The sequence below is a fragment of the Gymnogyps californianus genome, chromosome 2, assembly GCF_018139145.2.
Source record: "Gymnogyps californianus isolate 813 chromosome 2, ASM1813914v2, whole genome shotgun sequence".
In the NCBI taxonomy this organism is placed as follows: Eukaryota; Metazoa; Chordata; class Aves; order Accipitriformes; family Cathartidae; genus Gymnogyps; species Gymnogyps californianus.
Window position 1 is genome coordinate 37,518,578 of NC_059472.1, and position 19,108 is coordinate 37,537,685.

At 41.8% G+C, this 19,108-nt stretch overlaps 1 protein-coding gene across 1 annotated transcript in view; it reads left to right on the top strand.

Moving 5' to 3' along the window:
- The window catches only part of CPA6 (carboxypeptidase A6), an 86,329-nt gene that overhangs the window by 50,301 nt on the left and 16,920 nt on the right, over nucleotides 1-19,108 (top strand). The window contains exons 3-6 of the mRNA XM_050915705.1: nucleotides 1,235-1,359; nucleotides 4,868-4,982; nucleotides 5,934-6,035; nucleotides 6,876-6,980. Of these exons, the coding sequence (XP_050771662.1) occupies nucleotides 1,235-1,359; nucleotides 4,868-4,982; nucleotides 5,934-6,035; nucleotides 6,876-6,980 (447 nt within the window). The remainder of the gene's footprint in view (nucleotides 1-1,234; nucleotides 1,360-4,867; nucleotides 4,983-5,933; nucleotides 6,036-6,875; nucleotides 6,981-19,108) is intronic.

Consider the following 19,108-nt stretch of genomic DNA (forward strand, 5'->3'; position numbering starts at 1 on the left):
TGGAGTTAAACCACAACACCTTCTTAGAAACCTGGAAAGCAAGTAAGGCAAGGGACACTCATGAACTGTATCCATGACTTTCATCAATGCAGCCTAGCACAGCTGATTGCAATAAACTTCAAAAGAGATTTATCAAGTATTAATTCTTTTTTAAATTCTCTCTAAGAAATGTGGGGACATGGTAGTCCCTATCAATTCCCCTCTTGCCCACAAACTTACATCTTTTTAAGGCCTGTGGATCTTGACATGCATATTTGTCACATTGACACAGAGGTTGTTGCTGAAACTCCTTTCCATAGTCTCCTGTGACTATCGAGCAGCTCTGGGAAGAGGTTTGTTAACTTGTGTTCTCGCCACTGTCCTCACACTGGCTGAGGAGGAACTGTTCTCAACTCTGTTGAAGAGTATGTGCATCTGTTGTTAGTACGGCTGAGCAGTACAACACTATTTTGCTACAGGGTGCAGAACACTGAGTTTCAAATCCCTGTTTGTAAGCTTTCTGGCTTTCTTGAAAATTCATGTTCTGGGCTAAAATTTCCAAGTGTTTTTCAGATTTGGTAACAAAAGAAAGTAAAAATGGACAAGAAGCATCACTTAGGTATGCACAGATACAGATAGCACATTAATAACTGGTCTCATTTAGTAGCTATCGTTTTTTACAAGATTGTAATCATTTGATTATCTTAATCCTGTTATTTTGACATTTCATATAAAATTATTGGGTAGATCACAGCTTCCTTCATAGTATTGCTGACCTTCTGTTACTGACCTCTGATCTGCTTATTATCAAGAATAAAACTTGGGTACACTTTGCAAACAACACTGGTATATGCTACACTTTCTACCTCTCTTCAGCGTTCTTTTCTTTTACTGCCTTAGTGAACATAGAAAATAACTTGTGAAATAAAAAAGACTCATGGACTCCATAGGAGCTAATATATAGGGAATGTATAGTAGTCTGAGCAGGTGCATGAAGTTGGAGGTAGCTTTTGTTTTGAGCTGTTTGAGGAGGCACATTCCTGAGACTGTTCTCTCTTCCCGTTGGCAAATCTCCTACGAGAGTTGTGGTAAGCTGGACGCAATCATTCGTCAAAATCTGCTCCATTAACATGTCAGTTTTATTGTCTCTACCATGCCTAGAGTGTTTGCCTACATAGCTTCAAGCGTGCCGTCTCCTGGATTTCCCCACCTACACTGAATGCATATGAATTACAGGTTGGTTCCTGCACTACAGGTGGATCTGTGGCAGCCCAGCAGCCCCTTCCACATCGTCGAAGGTACAGTCACCGACGTGCGAGTACCACAGAACACGTCCCGAAGTCTGCTGCCCTACCTCCAGCAAGCAAACATCCAGTACACGTAAGCCTGTGCTTCGCTTTCTGTGCCTTGCTCCAGAGATCTGGCCTCCAAGGCAGGTCTGCATCTACCACGCCAAGGGCGCATGAAAATACGTTCCACATCACAGCAATTAGACTGGCAGACAGCTAGACATTGCCAAGAAAACAACTATTTTAATCGGAGAACAGAAAATCTCCCACAGGCAGGCAGTTTTAATTAAATGTCCTCCTTTGGAGTCAAGCTGAAGTGTTTTCAATGTATATGAAATCACATCTGTTAAGAGAGGGATGGTAATTACTAATTCTACAGCCTGCTTTGCCTCTCTCTGTATTTAACAGGAGCTAGGTTTGTTTACAAGTGTGCTGCAAACGCGGAGGCAAGCCTTCTTCATGAATTATAAAGGAATGCACTAGTTCTCTTTTATAACTCTCCATGCCTCGTGACCCAACACAAGTCATACAGAACAAATACACGCTAAGGATCACATATCATTTATAGTGTTTCTTAAAAGCATTCAAGACAGTTTTGGAGTATGCTTATCATTTCATATTTATCAATATGATATACTAGACAAGAGTAATGATCTTGTCATTAAAGCCTTTTCAGTGAGATGCCTAAGCATCTGAATAATTATCTGATGAGTTATTTGAATTCTCACACATTTGCTGAATAAAGCCCTATGTGAGGCTATTTATATTTATTTCTCAGTGAGAAAAGGATGGCACAAATCATTGTATATTATATGTACTCTTATCAGAATTCCATTTTTATTATAACAATGGTCTCTTATTAATTTGTCGTTCTAAAAATACAAAAACAAACATAAGGAAATTAATTATGCAGGCCCAGTATCTGAAGTTCAGAGTGACTTTCATGTGGGTTCAACACTGCTTCGGTTTTGTTTGTGTTTAAAAATGAGATGGGGATTTCTGTAATTGCTTTCCTGTGCTTACACAAAAAAATGTCCCCTAATTACGGTGCCCCGGCAGTTGTATTCATGTCTGCTGCTGTTCCTGCTCACAGTAATCACCTTTAATGAAATGACAGAAGGCCATTTTATATGTGTTATAAACACTCCCTGTACTTGAAGACCTTTACTGAAGGTTGCAGAGCAGAGTGTGCAAGGGCAAGAACTGCGAGAGTGAAGGGTCTCTGCAGCTTACCTGGAACAACATGCTACAAATACAAGGACAACGTTACATTAATTTTCCACAGGGAGAATTTCTTCTCTGACGTTTGGCGCACAAGTTGTGTGCGCTTCAAAGGAAGCCAGGCAGCATTTTGTCAGCTCCAGACTGTTTCTTTTCTCTCCCTCTTCATCTCCCTGCTGCCCGTTTCAGACTCCTTGTCCGCTGGGTCCCAGCCACCAGAAGCAAAACCCTGCAAAGCCTCGGACGAGCGTGCGCTTGTCCTGACAAGCCTCCTGAGATCTGCAACTCCGCAAGAGCCGGCAGGATTCGCCATGAGAGCAGCAACAGCTATGGTCAGGGAGCAGCAGGAGCGGGGCTGCCGGGGCGGCTGGGCACAGCCATGTCCGCAGCGCAGCTGGGGTGGGGACCACAGCCCGGAGCTGAAGTGCAGCTCCACAGCCAAGGGGCTGAGGCGCCAGGCAAGGTTTCAAACAGCTCCTTTTCTCATGGCTGTTTTTCACAATATTTTTTTTTTTATTTTTGACACGCTATTTGCAAAGGAGTTGAATTGCTACATCCCTTTTGGAACTGGAAAATCTGAGGCAAACACCATGTAAAACTTCAGCCTGATGGAGTGACGCTTGCCTAAATTATGACAAATTTCTAAAGACAGGAAGCATTAAGCAGCCCTAATAATGACTAAGGTGACCAGCCCTTGCCTGTAAGACAGGCTTATCTGTCCCAGCATTTGACTTTATGACAAGATGGTCATGAAAACAAGCCAGGCATCAGATAAACTCTTAGTGCACCAAGCTGCCTTAGTTGTACGTTCTCTGGCAACAAAGCCACTTAGGTTGTTTTCAGACCTGAGGGACTTAAGAGGCTTTGTGTTATAAGCACACACAGTACACAGTCATTTAAAAGTAAAGAAAGATTATCAAATCTCATTTGGAGTACAGACACATAAACTATCATGAGTTGTGAAATTAAATCTATTGTAAGAGTGAACGAACAGAGCTTGATCCTGGTAGGTACTTACACTAATCAGAATTCAGCAAAGCAGGCAAGTATTTTTTTAACATATTAGATGTCCTAATGACTGGAATAAAACTACTGCTTTAATCTAACTACAGGCTTAAATGCTTTACAGTACTGGTCTTTGCAAGTCAAGACTGTAAGCTCTTAGTTTGCTTAATGAAAGTTGCTGATGTAGGACAATGTAATTCCTAATTATACAATTACTTCACTAATACATCTGAAGATGTGGATAACCTTTACTTTGATATTATATGTAGATAGACCTATTATCTTTGAGGTATCTGCTGCACAGCTGAGTTAGGATCAGAGTGAATGCAGTTTCTTTCCATCTTTTTCCAATCATTGCAGCTAATGCCTGTAAAACTTTAAAAGGTTGAATCGTTTTACAGGAATGATGAATTAGTGCTATGGTGATTACACATTGCAATGCTTTAGGAGAAGGTGGTATACAAGGATGACTCAGTTTTACAGTGATGTTGTCACTGATGTCAGTGACGATATTCCCAGCTCCTGCCACTGTGTGATGGAAAGGATAGATGCTACAACTTCTTCAATATAATTGTTTTTAGGTCTTTTCTATATTATATTTTTATATTTGTATCATTATTTGGTTTTGCCATAAAATAGGAAAGTTTTCAGCTTACACCACTGTTTCTGCATTTTGTTCTTAATGCAAAGAACTTCTCACTTTTTATGCAAGCATATTTAATTTCCACTTAGTATTGTTTCATGTTTTTCCTGAGTTATTTTAAAATAAATGGCAAACAACTATTGCAGAGTAGATAATGTACACAACAAACCACACTTGAGATTTTTTCTTTGTTTGTTGTTTGTTGTGTTTCAGACAGAATGATAATGCCACCAAGTTCTTCATTTTTTTTGTTTTGCTTCTACAACTTGTAGGTATATGTAATGTTCCATGCCGGTACAGTAGCTCCCGAGAGAAAGTACGTGCATGTTTTTCTAAGCCTAAAAAGATACTTTTTTTATGGTTTTGAAATCAATTTTTGAAGATCCATGATCACATAGTATAACTGGATTATAAAAGAAGACAGCAAATGCTGCTCCGTAAAGTGGCTTCTTCTTCACATTGCCTCCGTTATTTACATCATTCTGTTTTATTCACTTAACAGGCTCATTGTGTTTTTGAAGGTACTGTAACATTTCAAAGCAGCTGGAGTATTTATTTGGCAGCATATATTCAAATAAGCCTGAAGCACTCTATTGTCAAAATATAACAGATGAAGTAACGTCAGGATGGTCCGACTCCTGCTATATTTCTTCTAAATGTGATTGTTGTTGTTCTTTAGCCTGTGTGTTCTACTAGTTTTTCAGTAATACCACTATCTTTTTTTACCTAGGATTCTCATATCAGACCTACAGAAAGCAATAGAAAACCAAACTGGACTGAGGTCATATAGGAATCGAAGGTCCCTCTCTGGGTATAACTACGAAGTGTATCACTCCCTGGAAGAAGTACGTGAAAATTCATATTGTTCCTCTTATCCGCTACACTGTTGTCTTTAATAAGGCTAAGATTTCACTCCCTCTACAAGTTACGGTTACCTGTTCATCTTCAGAAGTGTTCTAAATGTTTCTTCTTCAAAAACAGGCACCTTCTTGAAAATGTATATTTTTTTAATATTTGTATTCAAGGCTTATCTTTACAGGTAACTATCTTTGACAGCTTTTGAGTTTTGTTTTTAAAGTAGGTCTTTTACTCCGATGGAATAAGAGATTTCAGGGAGTGATTAGTCTCACTAAGTCATTTAAGTAAGCAATATGAGCAAATGCTTAAGCATTTGCACAAGAGGCCCAAAGACTTAAAAACACTTAAATACAAATTCATGTATAAGGGATACTATCCTGGATGATAGCTGGGTAAATAATTTCTGTTGATTTCAGTGTGCTCATATTTATAGTTTCAGTCTGCACCAAAACAAAGTCACTAGGCTGAGCGTGGAGGGTGCTGCGCCTCAACGAGATCTGGTGCCTGTGAAACAAATATTGCAGGTAGCATTGAATCCTGCAGGTCAATCTGTTCCTGTCAGTTCTGTGTCCTGGCAGGCAGACTCAGGGACCTTCTTTCTTCATTCCATTAATATTTAGTCGGAAAGGTGGATTAGCCCCATTCCCAAATTTTCAATGGACAACTAATGCATTCCAGTAACATCCAAAAATAAAATGGGAAAAAAATCCCGTGTGACTGAAGGCTGCATCCAGCCTCTGGCAATAGAGCTATGACAGCCCGATGATAGTTCAAGTGAGAAAACAAAAACAAAAACAAACAAAAAAAAAAAACAAGGAAAAACTACAGGAAAATCCCAAAACATACAGAGGACTGAGAGCTGAAATTAATAAATGTGTTACAGTTGCTTCCCATGAAATGCAAAGATTGGAGCAAATATTTTATTTCTGTATTTGCAGATCCAGAGTTGGATGCATCATCTGAATAAAACTCATTCAGATCTTGTTCACATGTTCTCTGTTGGAAAATCCTATGAAGGGAGACCACTGTTTGTACTCAAGGTAAAGATTAAATAGTCATTAATCAGACTAAAATCGGGAATCAGGGACACTTCGTTACTTATGCTATAGTATGTACACTGGAGACGCAGGTTAACAGTGTTTCCTAAGGATGAGTTGCTAAGATCTAAGTATCTCTCTGAATGTTATCTTTAATGAAGAAAAAAATAAAAAGCTGGAAAACTAAAAGCCAAATCCTTTTACTTGGATTGGATATGCATGGAGATAGATTCCAGGACAAGTTCAATTAGCAGGATTTGGATTTAGGGGAATTGGAAAGTTTTGTGTTTATAGACAGCCTGGAAAGCAGTTATGCTGGGGAGGGACCCCAGAGGACTCTGGAGCCCTTCTCAGCATGTGCCACATACGCTTCCTCTTTAACTACTGACAAAATTCCAGGGCTGTGCGCTCTCAACTCACATTATTAGGACCACAAATTAAAGGGTGTCAGCAAGATGCAAAAAAAATTTTACTTTCAATGTACTTTCTTTTCATCTGCTGTTGCAGAGTTCTGAAAATTTGATTCTGCATCAGGTTATTCCTGTAGCATCGTTTTTCCTCACCCTGCTCCATGTGATATTTAAGGATATCATTCCTCATAAAAAAGGAATTGACAGATCTCACTTTTCCTGTAATTTTTTTTTCCATACATCAGCTTCATTATCTTGGCATATCTGCATATCGTTATCTTGGCCATAGCTTTGAAAACAATAAATTTGTGTTCCTTTATGCAAGGAAATTCAAAATGGTTTAGTGTTTCTAATATTCTATTATTTTCTCATTATTGTGTTTCACTAATGTTGTGAGATCTATTGATATTTCTATGAATATTCACACTTCAAGTTAGGTAAAAGATCACGGCCCTACAAGAAAGCTGTCTGGATAGACTGTGGCATTCATGCAAGAGAGTGGATTGGCCCTGCCTTTTGCCAGTGGTTCGTGAAAGAAGTAAGTGTTTAATGATTGACAGTCATGCAGTTCCTTCAGTTCAATAAACATTGTGGTTTTGCTATAACCGAGCTAACATATTATTAATAAGAAAAATAACTAGCTATTATACCGCTTTTTTTTTTTTATTTGTAGAACACTTAAGTGCTTGATAAACGAAGCTGATAGCGACAGCCAGACACAGCTAGGCACAGGACAAAAATATACTAGACACATAGTGGCAGAGATATGAAGTAGGATTTTTTCCAAGACCTAAAAATGTGAAGATTGTAATTCTGGTAATGGTCCAGGTGAATCAGTGCCAGTGTGTACTGCTTCAGATCAGTTCAGCAATATCTTTACTTTAAGGACTTAGATTAAGAAAGACATTTCTCTTTTGTGTAATTCCATAGGAATAGGAAGCTAAAATCCTAGAATCATAGGAGAGAATCATAGAATCGTTTAGATTGGAAAAGACCCTTAAGATCATCGAGTCCAACCCTTAACCTAACACTGCCAAGTCCACCACTAAACCATGTCCCTAAGCACCACATCTACACATCTTTTAAATACCTCCAGGGATGGTGACTCAACCACTTCCCTGGGCAGCCTGTTCCAATGCTTGATAACCCTTTCGGTGAAGAAATTTTTCCTAATATCCAATCTAAACCTCCCCTGCTGCAACTTGAGGCCGTTTCCTCTCGTCCTATCACCTGTTACTTGGGAGAAGAGACCGACACCCACCTCGCTCCGACCCCCTTTCAGGTAGTTGGAGAGAGCAATAAGGTCTCCCCTCAGTCTCCTTTTCTCCAGGCTAAACAACCCCAGTTCCCTCAGCTGCTCCTCATAGGACTTGTGCTCTAGACCCTTCACCAGCTTTGTTGCTCTTCTTTGGACACGCTCCAGCACCTCAATGTCTTTCTTGTAGTGAGGGGCCCAAAACTGAACACAGTATCTGAGGTGTGGCCTCACCAGTGCCGCATACAGGGGGATGATCGCTTCCCTAGTCCTGCTGGCCACACTGTTTCTGATACAAGCCAGGATGCTCTTGGCCTTCTTGGCCACCTGGGCACACTGCTGGCTCATATTCAGCTGGCTGTCAACCAACACCCCCAGGTCCTTTTCTGTCGGGCAGCTTTCCAGCCACTCTTCCCCAAGCCTGTAGCGTTGCATGGGGTTGTTGTGATTCAAGTGCAGGACCCGGCGCTTAGCCTCATTGAACCTCGTACAATTGGCCTCGGCCCATCGATCCAGCCTGTCCAGATCCCTCTGTAGAGCCTTCCTTCCCTCGAGCAGATCAATACTCCTGCCCAACTTGGTGTCATCTGCAAACTTGCCGAGCGTGCACTCGATCCCCTCGTCCAGATCATGGATAAAGATATTAAACAGAACTGGCCCCAATACTCAGCCCTGGGGAACACCACTTGTGACCGGCCGCCAACTGGATTTAACTCCATTCACCACCACTCTTTGGGCCTCGCCATCCAGCCAGTTTTTTACCCAGCAAAGAGTACACCATGAGCAGCCAGTTTCTCCAGGAGAATGCTGTGGGAAACGGTGTCAAAGGCTTTACTAAAGTCTAGGTAGACAACATCCACAGCCTTTCCCTAATCCTCTAAGCGAGTCACCTTGTCATAGAAAGATATCAGGTCAGTCAAGCAGGACCTGCCCTTCCTGAACCCATGCTGACTGGGCCTGATTTGCCTAGTTGTCCTGTACATGCCATGTGATGGCACTCAAGATGATCTGCTCCATAACCTTCCCCAGCACTGAGGTCAGGCTGACAGGCCTGTAGTTCCCCAGATCCTCCTTCCGGCCCTTCTTGTAGATGGGCGTCACATTTGCTAACTTCCAGTCAACTGGGACCTCCCCGGTTAGCCAGGACTGCTGATATATGATTGAAAGTGGCTCAGTGAGCACTTCTGCCAGCTCCCTCAGTACCCTTGGGTGGATCCCATCTGGTCCCATAGGTTTGTGTGAGTGTAAGTAATGTAGCAGGTGGCTAACCATTTCCCCTTGGATTATGGGGGCTTCATTCTGCTCCCCATCCCTGTCTTCCAGCTCAGTGGGCTGGGTACCCAGAGAACAACTGGTCTTACTATTAAAGACTGAGGCAAAGAAGGCATTAAGTACCTTGGCATTTTCCTCATCCTTTGTCACTATGTTTCTCCCCGCATCCAATAAAGGATGGAGATTCTCCTTGGCCCTCCTTTTGATGCTAATGTATTTATAGAAACATTTTTATTGTCTGTTATGGCAGTAGCCAGATTAAGATCTATTTGGGCTTTGGCCCTTCTAATTTTCTCCCTGCATAACCTCACGACATCCTTGTAGTCCTCCTGAGTTGCCTGCCCCTTCTTCCAAAGGTCATAAACTCTCCGCTTTTTTCCTGACTTCCAGCCAAAGCTCTCTGTTCAGCCAGGCCGGTCTTCTTCCCCGCCAGCTCGTCTTTTGGCACATGGGGACAGCCTGCTCCTGCACCTTTAAGATTTTCTTCTTGAAGAATGTCCAGCCTTCCTGGACTCCTTTGCCCTTCAGGATTGCCTCCCAAGGGGCTCTGTCAACCAGTCTCCTAAACAGGCCAAAGTCTGCCCTCCGGAAGGCCAAGGCAGCAGTTCTGCTGAACCCCTCCTTACTTCTCTGAGAATCAAAAACTCTATCATGTTGTGATCGCTATGCCCAAGGCGGCCTCCAACCATCACATCACCCACAAGTTCTTCTCTATTTGCAAACAACAGGTCCAGCACGGCACCTTCCCTAGTTGGCTCACTCACCAGCTGTGTCAGGAAGTTATCTTCCATGCACTCCAGGAACCTGCTAGACTTTTTCCTTTCTGCTGTATTGTATTTCCAGCAGACATCTGGCAAGTTGAAGTTCCCCATGAGAACAAGGGCTAGCAATTCTAAGACTTCTCCCAACTGCTTATAGAATATTTCATCTGCCTCTTCATCCTAGTTGGGTGGTCTATAACAGACTCCCACCATGATATCTGCCTTGTTGGCCCTCCCCCTGATTCTTACCCATAAACACTCAATCCTATCATCACCATCATTAAGCTCTAGACAATCAAAACACTCCCTAACATACAGGGCTACCCTACCACCTATCCTTTCTTGCCTATCCCTTCTGAAGAGTTTATAGCCCTCCATTGCAGCACTCCAGTTGTGTGAGTCATCCCACCATGTTTCCATGATGGCAACTATATCACAATTTTCCTGCTGCACAATGGCTTCCAGCTCCTCCTGTTTGTTGCCCATACTGCGTGCATTGGTGTAGACGCACTTCAGCTGGGCTATTGATCCCGCCACCTTTTTGGGGAGAGAAGCTCTAATTCCTACATGACCATTGTCAGGCGTTTCTAACACATCAATAACCCTTGCGTCTTTGCTGCCGCATGGATCTCCATCCCCTACCTCCACTGAGATGGCAGACCAAAGGACCTCGCTAGCACACCAGCCCTTAAACATTGGCGTGCCGCCAGGCTTATCTCTAGCAAGCCTGGTTTTATCCCGTTCCCCCTTCAAATCTAGTTTAAAGCTCTTTCAGTGAGCCCTGCTAACTCCTGTGCAAAGATGCTTTTCCCCCTTTGAGACAGGTGTACCCCATCTGTTGCCAGCAGGCCTGGTGTTGTGTACACCGACCCATGATCAAAAAACCCAAAATCCTGCCTGTGACACCAGGCTTGGAGCCAGGTATTGATCTGCTGGCTCTTCTTCTTCATAGACAGATTTCACCCAAAATTATGGATTTCATATTCTCTGAATAGCAAGTGGTTCCTCCAATGTTTCTTTGATCCTATCTTATTGGATTTATGCTCCCTTTATCTTTGATATCTAGGGTTTAGCCTTCATATCCATCCATTTACCATTTTTCAAATGATCGGTGAAATGAAATGGAACTGGAATTTTCCTTTCCACTTGTCCAGTACATCTTTTCTTTTTTTTTTAATATCAGTACTTAATCTCTTCTAATTTGAGATTCATCTCAGATGCACGGTATGTTTGCGGGATTTTGACATTTTCCCTTAGCCAACAAACTTTTATTCAAGATGGGATATTAGCTGCACAGTGGAGACTATCCTGCAATGCAATTTACAGAAGTCAAAGAAGACTTCAAAAAAACTAACAGATGTACTTTGAGTATTTTGCATACCATTTTTTGCACAAAATAAGGGATGCAACATTTTTTTTGCAAAGTTCTTCCTATAAACATACACTTTTCTCACTTCTTTTCCACCCCATCACTGTGGAATTCTACAATGTATTAATACCTTCTCTGATTTAAAGGATCTGCCTTTGATTTTCTGGGATCTCTCCACTCAGCAGAAAGATCCTGGCCCTATAAGTCACTTCATGAGAGTAAACTTCTGCATCATCAACACCCTAACGCATTAGCTGAGCTGATCATATAACCATGTGTGGCCTTCCCTCAGAAGTCACAGCAGCGTATAGGGCAAGTACAGAAATGAGGCTACTACAATTTGGGTGAGCCTGTCAGCATGGCTGCTGATGCATGGATAGACTAAACCAGATCCAGGAGCTGATCTCCAAAGTTCAGTGTGCAATGATGGTGTGTCTTCTTATTAGGAAGTTACTAGTACTTATTATTCTGTTAGTGTAAAGATGAACAAACTTGCAACTATTTCTGAGCAGCTTTCCTACCCAGGTGAACAGGCTGCAGTAAGGAAGGAAGATGTTTGGGACAGACAGGCACTGGTGGGAAAGCCTATTGCTCAAGTACGTCTTCCTTAACAAGGTCTTCCCATAAAGCACTACAATGTGGCAGCAAGGTAAAAATCACAAGGTTTCTGTGTAGAGCTTATGGCAGAATATAGGCTGTGTATGTGTATATAAAAACCTTCTGGTTGTTATTTGAGATCCTCGGAGAGTATCTTGCTAGTAAGACTGTTTCGCTATGTAAAAGCATTTTCCTAGATTAAAGAAAGTTTCTGCAGAGTTCCTTGAGACTACAAGAATGTACCGCCTTTGCCCATCTCGGTCGTGCATTGCTTTTGTTCACAAATGACATGTTTTCTTCTTTCCTTAGAGCAGTATTTCAATCCAGCATTAAAGCAAAAAGCATCAGGATAAGAATACATTATGCTCACAGTCTCCATCATTATATTAAAAATGACTGGCAGAGGAGGAGAGACAAGATGATTAGATTCTTTGGTTTAGGATATTGCTTTTCTCATTAAATGAATTAGACATTTTTAGTAAGAACTCTAGGAAAACTGAAGGTCTCTCCGTGCTTCAAACTCTGCAATTCTCTTTTGCTGGCAAACTCCTCCTTTAAGCACCTCTGCAGCCCGGCAGCCCACTTTCCATCCTCCCTGGCGCTTATGGGCAGTTCTGAGAAAGGGCAGTCAGCTTGGAAACAGATTTTTCCTGGCATGTTTGTTGACTCTAAGGAATAGCACCACAAGCCCATTGATTTAAGGCAAGCAAAAGGAAATTATGGATTTATGTGATGTTAGCTTCTTTTCTAGCAGGAAGAGCATACGCACATCCCTTTACTGTGCAGGCAGCCTGAAATATTTTATCGAGCTTTCACTTCACCCTGTAATCTCCGTCACTTGTTTTTATTGAAGTATCCATACTTCAATATGAGTACAACTAGGCTTTTCAAGTGATTTAGCGTAGAAAACAACCTCTATGTATGAATGTCACTTGACATTCAAGCTCAAGACTGCGTGCTGCAAACTTGACCAGATATTGCCATCCAGCTTGGGAACCCTTGGTATCTTGCTTGCACCTCTGGAAGCGGCAGCTTCTGAGTGCCAGTGAATGTGCTGCAAGCAATGGGAGACACCACCTCCCATAGGGTGGAGGTGCCACTGAGCAGCTGGCTGCTAGTGTGGCTTGCCAGGGTATGGGCAGCAGCTCCCCGCTTTCTACAAAGTATCTGGAGTTGTTCAGCTAAGCAGGATCCAGCTCCCCTCTATCTAGAAATGCAAAGCAGACTAAGGCAGATCAGATTTGGGAAGTGAGGATGCGAGGCTAGAGCCTGGGAAGGCAAGAGGCTGCCTGCTACGCAGGCTTGTTCTGTATTTGGGCAAATACAATAGTTAGTTAGAGAAAAAGAACAGATGAACTAGAGAAAAAGGGAGAAAGATACAGAAGTAGAAGTTAAAGATTAAAAAGGGAAAGAGAATGCACAGGAAAGAGTTTTGCGTTATGTGATAATATAATTGAAAGTACAAAACCAGCCTACTCACATTTTGAAACAAACAAAAGGAGAGCAAAGACTATTGTTTGGTTTGGGGGTTTCAGTTTTTTGTTTGGGTTTTTTTGTGTGGTTTTTTTATTATAATCTACTCCAGCATGAGCTCTAGCCATGGCTCTGTATTCCATAGGTCTGGTGTTAATAACAATGTCACTGTTTCTGTAGACGGTGCCCCTGAGTGCCTGTAGTCTTTCAGCTAAAGATAATCAGATGTTCTACCAGGGTTAGCAGTACTGGTGGCCTCTGACAAACCCTACCTCATGGTCATTGAATTTCAAGTCAAGAAAGGGGACGCCCTGTGCACACAGGATCAGAGCTCTAGGTACCAGCTAATGAGCCACAGAGAAGTGCCTGCGCCTGTATCGTAGTAGAATACCAGTTAGGTTACAGTGGAGTCCCACACAACTTCAAGCCTTACTCAGCTGGAAAGTGGTGGAAAAAAGGCCCTGACAGTGGAAATATTAAGAGACCTGTGGTGGAGTAGGGAAGCAAGTGGAACTGTAAAAGGAAACAGAACTGATTACGTGTGGACTACTTTGAAGGCAACCTGCAAAGATAAATGAATCTGATGTAACCCAGAATTTGTGTCCACAGCAAAAGACTGGGGGGGGGGGGGGGGGGGGGGGGGGGGGGGGGGGGGGGGGGGGGGGGGGGGGCAGGGAAAGGGGAAAAAGGTTTGTTAGCCTAGATTTTTAAAAAGACTGCACAGGATTTAATCATACATTAAAATGTGTTAGTAAATACTACAAACTGGAAAGAAAGGGACTCTATTATGTGTTATTACTTTGTAGAAAGCTGTAGACTTTAGAAACAAAATTTGTTTATCAGACATAACATGTATTTATCCAAAATTAAATAGCCCTCCTAGAAACAAAGAAGCAAAACCTATAGACTTTTTGCAAAAGTACAATTACATATGTATATGTGTTAAATAAGAACATTTAACTCCTCTTCATTGGGTGTGCAATTGTGAGAGGAGAAGCAGAATTCAGATATCAAATTATCCAGACCTCAAATTTAGGATTTTACCATTGTTTTAAAAATCTGAAATATGGTTCACAGGCTGCTATTCAAATTAACATCAAAACTAGATTCTGTTTCAGTTTTAGTGGAAGCAGATGAGGATTCCCATTACATCTGGTTTGACTTTCTTCCCTCCAGTAAATGCTGCCATTTGATCCATGTCAGTGATGTGTAACCTTGAAATGTCATTCATACAACATTTTCAGAAAACAACATACAAGAGATGTGACTTTAAGATGCACTATTCTTTGTTTCTGATGAAGGAATTTGTATTTCAAGATGAGAAAATTCAATAAATGTAATTAAAAACCTTCAAGAAGCAAGCACTGATTGTACTTCTTCTTGAAAAAATGTTCTAAGAATCCAATGGCAACTGTAAGAAATGTCCATTAAGATCCAGTGCATCCCCCTAAGGGAATGGCCTCATCGGGGCCTCAAATGAGGGTGCAAATAGCCTCACACTTTGGAAATGCAGTAACCTCCACCATCACCACCTTCTCCCATCCTCAAAAGTGGGCCTTTTTAGGAAAAAACTAACATTTGCTGACCGTATTCAGTATATCTGCATCTCAAATGTGAACTGTGGCATGCTCTTCCATAGACTCCCTAGGCTATTATATTTTTCAAATGTTTAAATCCTGAGGACTTTCCTCAAAATAATATTATTCTTCTTTGAATGTGGGTCAGCTTACATTGCATTACACATAGCCACTTTTTTTTTAACGTGAGACTGTCACGGGTTTTTTTCCTGGATGAGCAGTGCTACCGTCTGCTTCTTCTGGGACAGAACCTAGCCAATATCTTAGGTCTTTGCTGAAAAAATGTTCAGAACTACTTCTGAGCTTTCTGGATTTGATCAAGGTGACTTGATTTGGTTTGGGCATTGACCTTCCTAGACTACCCATGAATGTTCCCTCACCTCTATCCACAGGCCCACTGGAAAGGAGCTGTATGGTAGAGGAATCCAAATCCGCACCTCTGAAGCCTTGCTCCTCCTGCAGCACTGTATCATCCCTTAAAGATGGGCCATAACAGCTGTCTCATCTCTCAGAAGAATCCCAAATCTGAAAAGAATATCAGTATGCTCTGTATACTTTAATTTGTGAGATGCATGGCTGAAAGTCCGAATTCTGAAATGTGGGTGTTCTGTGATCCCAATTGTATGAGTTCCCAAATTATTCAAGATGATGTGTTTGTGCTTCATCGTGCACCCAGGGAGCAGACAGGTAACCCCAGACAAAGAAGTTAAAAGCTGGGGCCAGATTTTTTTTTTTTTTTAAACCCTGACATTGGTATTGATTGCTGCCAAAACCAGGCCTGAATCCCATCTTTTCACTCCATAATAATGAGCTAAGAGAGACACACAGACTGTCCAAGATGCAAAATGGCAACATCTGCCCCCACTATTCTAAGCTTGAGACTGATTTATGAGTCACCATGCATATGGGATGCATACTGCCAATTAGCCAGCCATTAGGCTTGTGGACCAGGCCCCAGAGACCAGTCTTTACCAGGAATTTTGCAGGGTTTAGGACCTCAGGTTCTTCCTCAGGAATGTTTATGAAGTGCTTGACTGTAAAGACAGGATGCCTAAAATAACAGCATATACACATATACAGAACTGAATAAGGACAACAGTGCGATCAGACACGGGTCCAAGCAGGAGACCCAGACAGCGTCAGTGTTAAAAAGGGTTGGCTCTTCTTCTGCGCTGTGCAGGCCATGTGGTCAGAAGGCCATAAAGCTGTAAGTATTCCTACTTTAAGATCTGCTGAAAGCCAGTGTAGCACTTATACTCATTCTGCAAAATTCCATAGTCCGTGTCCTGATGGACAAAACATCTGCAATATGCTGCATCAACAGTCAGAGTAGCACTCAGTCATTCATTCCAGTGCTGAAGTCCACACTGTCAGGAAAACAGCTTTACATTATGGATCATTTCTGGGTCCTGCTGAGCTCCATCAAAACCGGTAATCCTTTAGGAGTTAGAAAATTTATTTCCCCTTGCTATCCATAACTACCAGAGCCTCAAAATACTGGCTGATTATGAAATTCAGATACTGGTTTTTCACCCACTTCAGAAATAGTCAGATCTTGGGGGTGTGTAAGATGGTTATGTGAAGCAACACACTAATGTCTGTTAAAGATTATACGCTTGACCTATCACTTGTCAACAGGCTTAAGTCTTTTGAATAGGTACAGCTGAAATGCCACGTTCCCACAATCCAGGATTTCAGACTAATATTAATTTAAAGGATGCTCATTACAGCTGTATTTAGTTATTCTTTGAGACAATGTAGTTAGCTCACCCCCCATGATAGGCTTTCTATCTCCATTTTTTGGAGTTCTCCAAGCAGAAGTTTTGAACCATAGAGGAAAGAAAGCAAGGACCTGACTGCCTCTCCCTATAAGCCATACATTTATACCACTCCTGTTCCTGGGGACAGATACGCCATTGTTCTTAACATATATTTGAGTGCTGGCTCTCAGAAACCTGAAGAGGCTTTGAAATCATTTGAAATGTTCTGAAGTGAATCAGAGACATGCAAGGCCAAAACAAACATTGTACCCGTAGCTTTTTCCTTTCACCCTTTAACTGGATACATTCCTTCTTTCCGAGGTCCGTTCCCTTCAGCTAAAGCTCTTCAGCTGATGTTGGTTTGAGTAGAAATTTTTTGTTGTTCTTTGAACCATCACATCTTCTTGCTCTGTGAAATCTTCCTATCTGGATTTTCCTCCTGTTCATCAATTTTTAGTTCACCCTTGTCTTAGGAAGGCCAGAAGCTTCTAAGGGCTGTATCTTGGCCCCCTGCGGCCTCCTTCACAGCTGCCAGTGATGATAGCACCGTGAAGCCTGGGCTTTTTTCACCTTGAAGGACCAGTCACCTGGTGACAGATCTCTCCATAAACGCTCTGCAGCTCTTTCAGTAAATGCAATACAATCATTGGAGCTTAATTTTTATTGTTTGCCAGACTCTAGTCTCCCCAGCTGTCTTCTTAGCTGCCTAACCTCAGAAAAAAATTGACTTCTCTGAGTGCTCCCTATATATCCATTATCTGGAGGAAAAATCCATCTGTTTCATCCTGCAGCATCTATATTTGAAACACTCAGCCTTACTTATCTTTAGCTAATTCATTCTTCTCTGTCAGGAGCTTCTGCCTGAAACACTATTTGTTTTTTCTCCATCAGAGAGATCACCTGTTCCAGCCTCTTACCTCAGTACTTAATTCATCAGCCTTTCAACAGCAAGAGGCACTGGTACAAATGCAGAATCTGTTTTACCCTCATGATTTTTTTTCATCCTCCAAATGTTGTTCCTGCCGTTTGAAGTTTCTGTGTGGTAATCACACCTATGTGTATGTAGTTTCTGCTTCTACTCAACATCCCCCCTCCAGTACACAGCTGGTTCAGTTCTGAATGAGTTCAGTTATTTCAGCAGCCATCTTATATCCCACTTCGCTCTGAGTATCTGCATCTCTCCAGCACATCCTTGCTGCTGAAAACAGAGGTTACTAACGTGCACCACTTCTGAGGGGAAGGAAAATAAAGCAGCAGTGAACACTACCAGCGAGAGTTTCCTGGACTGGGCCCTCAGTTGTGATGCTCTTTTTTTTAATGGATAAAATCTAAGCCAATGCCAAAAAAGATGGAGTGCAGTACCATGGTATCACCACAACGAGGCATGTGATGCATTGTTTTAAAAGCAGCTGTGGCAAACCATTTTCATACTGTGCAGTATTTCTTTCTCTTTTGGTCCATGGTGGATTTTCCCAGGTTCTATTCAACAGTAAGACAGTTTAGAGAAGGTGCTTTCCTTTACTGTGACATCTTCATGATGGCAAAAAAACAGTTTAAATGGTTTCCAGTTTTCCTTTTCCAAAAGGAAATAAGTACTGCATTATTTGTCTTGTGCACTTTCAACTATTCAGCTGCAACCTCCTGCCTACCCATGATCTTTAGAAGCTAAAAATTACTTTCATTTTGCTTGCAGCTATTCATTTTTCACAATGTGAATACATCTGGATAAAATAAAGGTAACCTTGCAGCTGTGTTGTGCCTGTAGTAGGAATTCTTCAATGACACTTGCTAGTGCAAACTCCTATGTAAGTATTAATCACTAGGACATTCAAATTCTACCCTGTGAAGGCTTTTAAGCTGTTGGGTATGTTCTTCTTCAAGGCATGAAAAGAATTCACATTGTTGTTCCAACATATTACTTGCCCTAGGGAAGAAATTCTGCTTTATATTTTAGCAGTCCACTACTGTATGATGATGCTGAGTAATTAGGGCCTCAGTAAAACTACTGATATGCAGAAACACTATTGAGCATGAGAAAGGACTGTGAAAGAAAATTCTGTGTGTCGGACAATTTAGTTGTTCCAGAAACGGAATCACAAGCAATAATTTGCATCTTAATTATTTAACTGTGGCTCAACAATTTAATTAAACAACGTATTCAAGTGAGTTCTGTTGGGTTGCCCTCAATATGTACTACCCTGGACCAACATAACTAGGACGTAAATTTCAAGAATTACATTTTTCAGAGGTATACATCTCGGTGGGTCTGCACCAAGTTGGTGGGCATTAGTTTCATACGATTACTAGTAGAGAAGTTTGTGTTGCCCCCTTCAGAGCATTCACATTGCTTCAGAATAACTCAGGCCTTTCCTTTCCCTGCTAGGCAGTCCTTGACTTATTTGGGACCTATGAGGTTTTTTTGTGTAATGTACTACCTCTCAGAGTGGAACCAAGAAGTTGTATCTCCTGTTTCCACTAAGATCTGTGTAACTACACAGCTTCTTCCCCACGAGATCCTGCATTTGCTTGGGTGGTCCCAGCCGTGCACAAGCTTCCTGGAACTGCTGTTTGCTTCTCTAACACATCAGTCATGCCATCATCC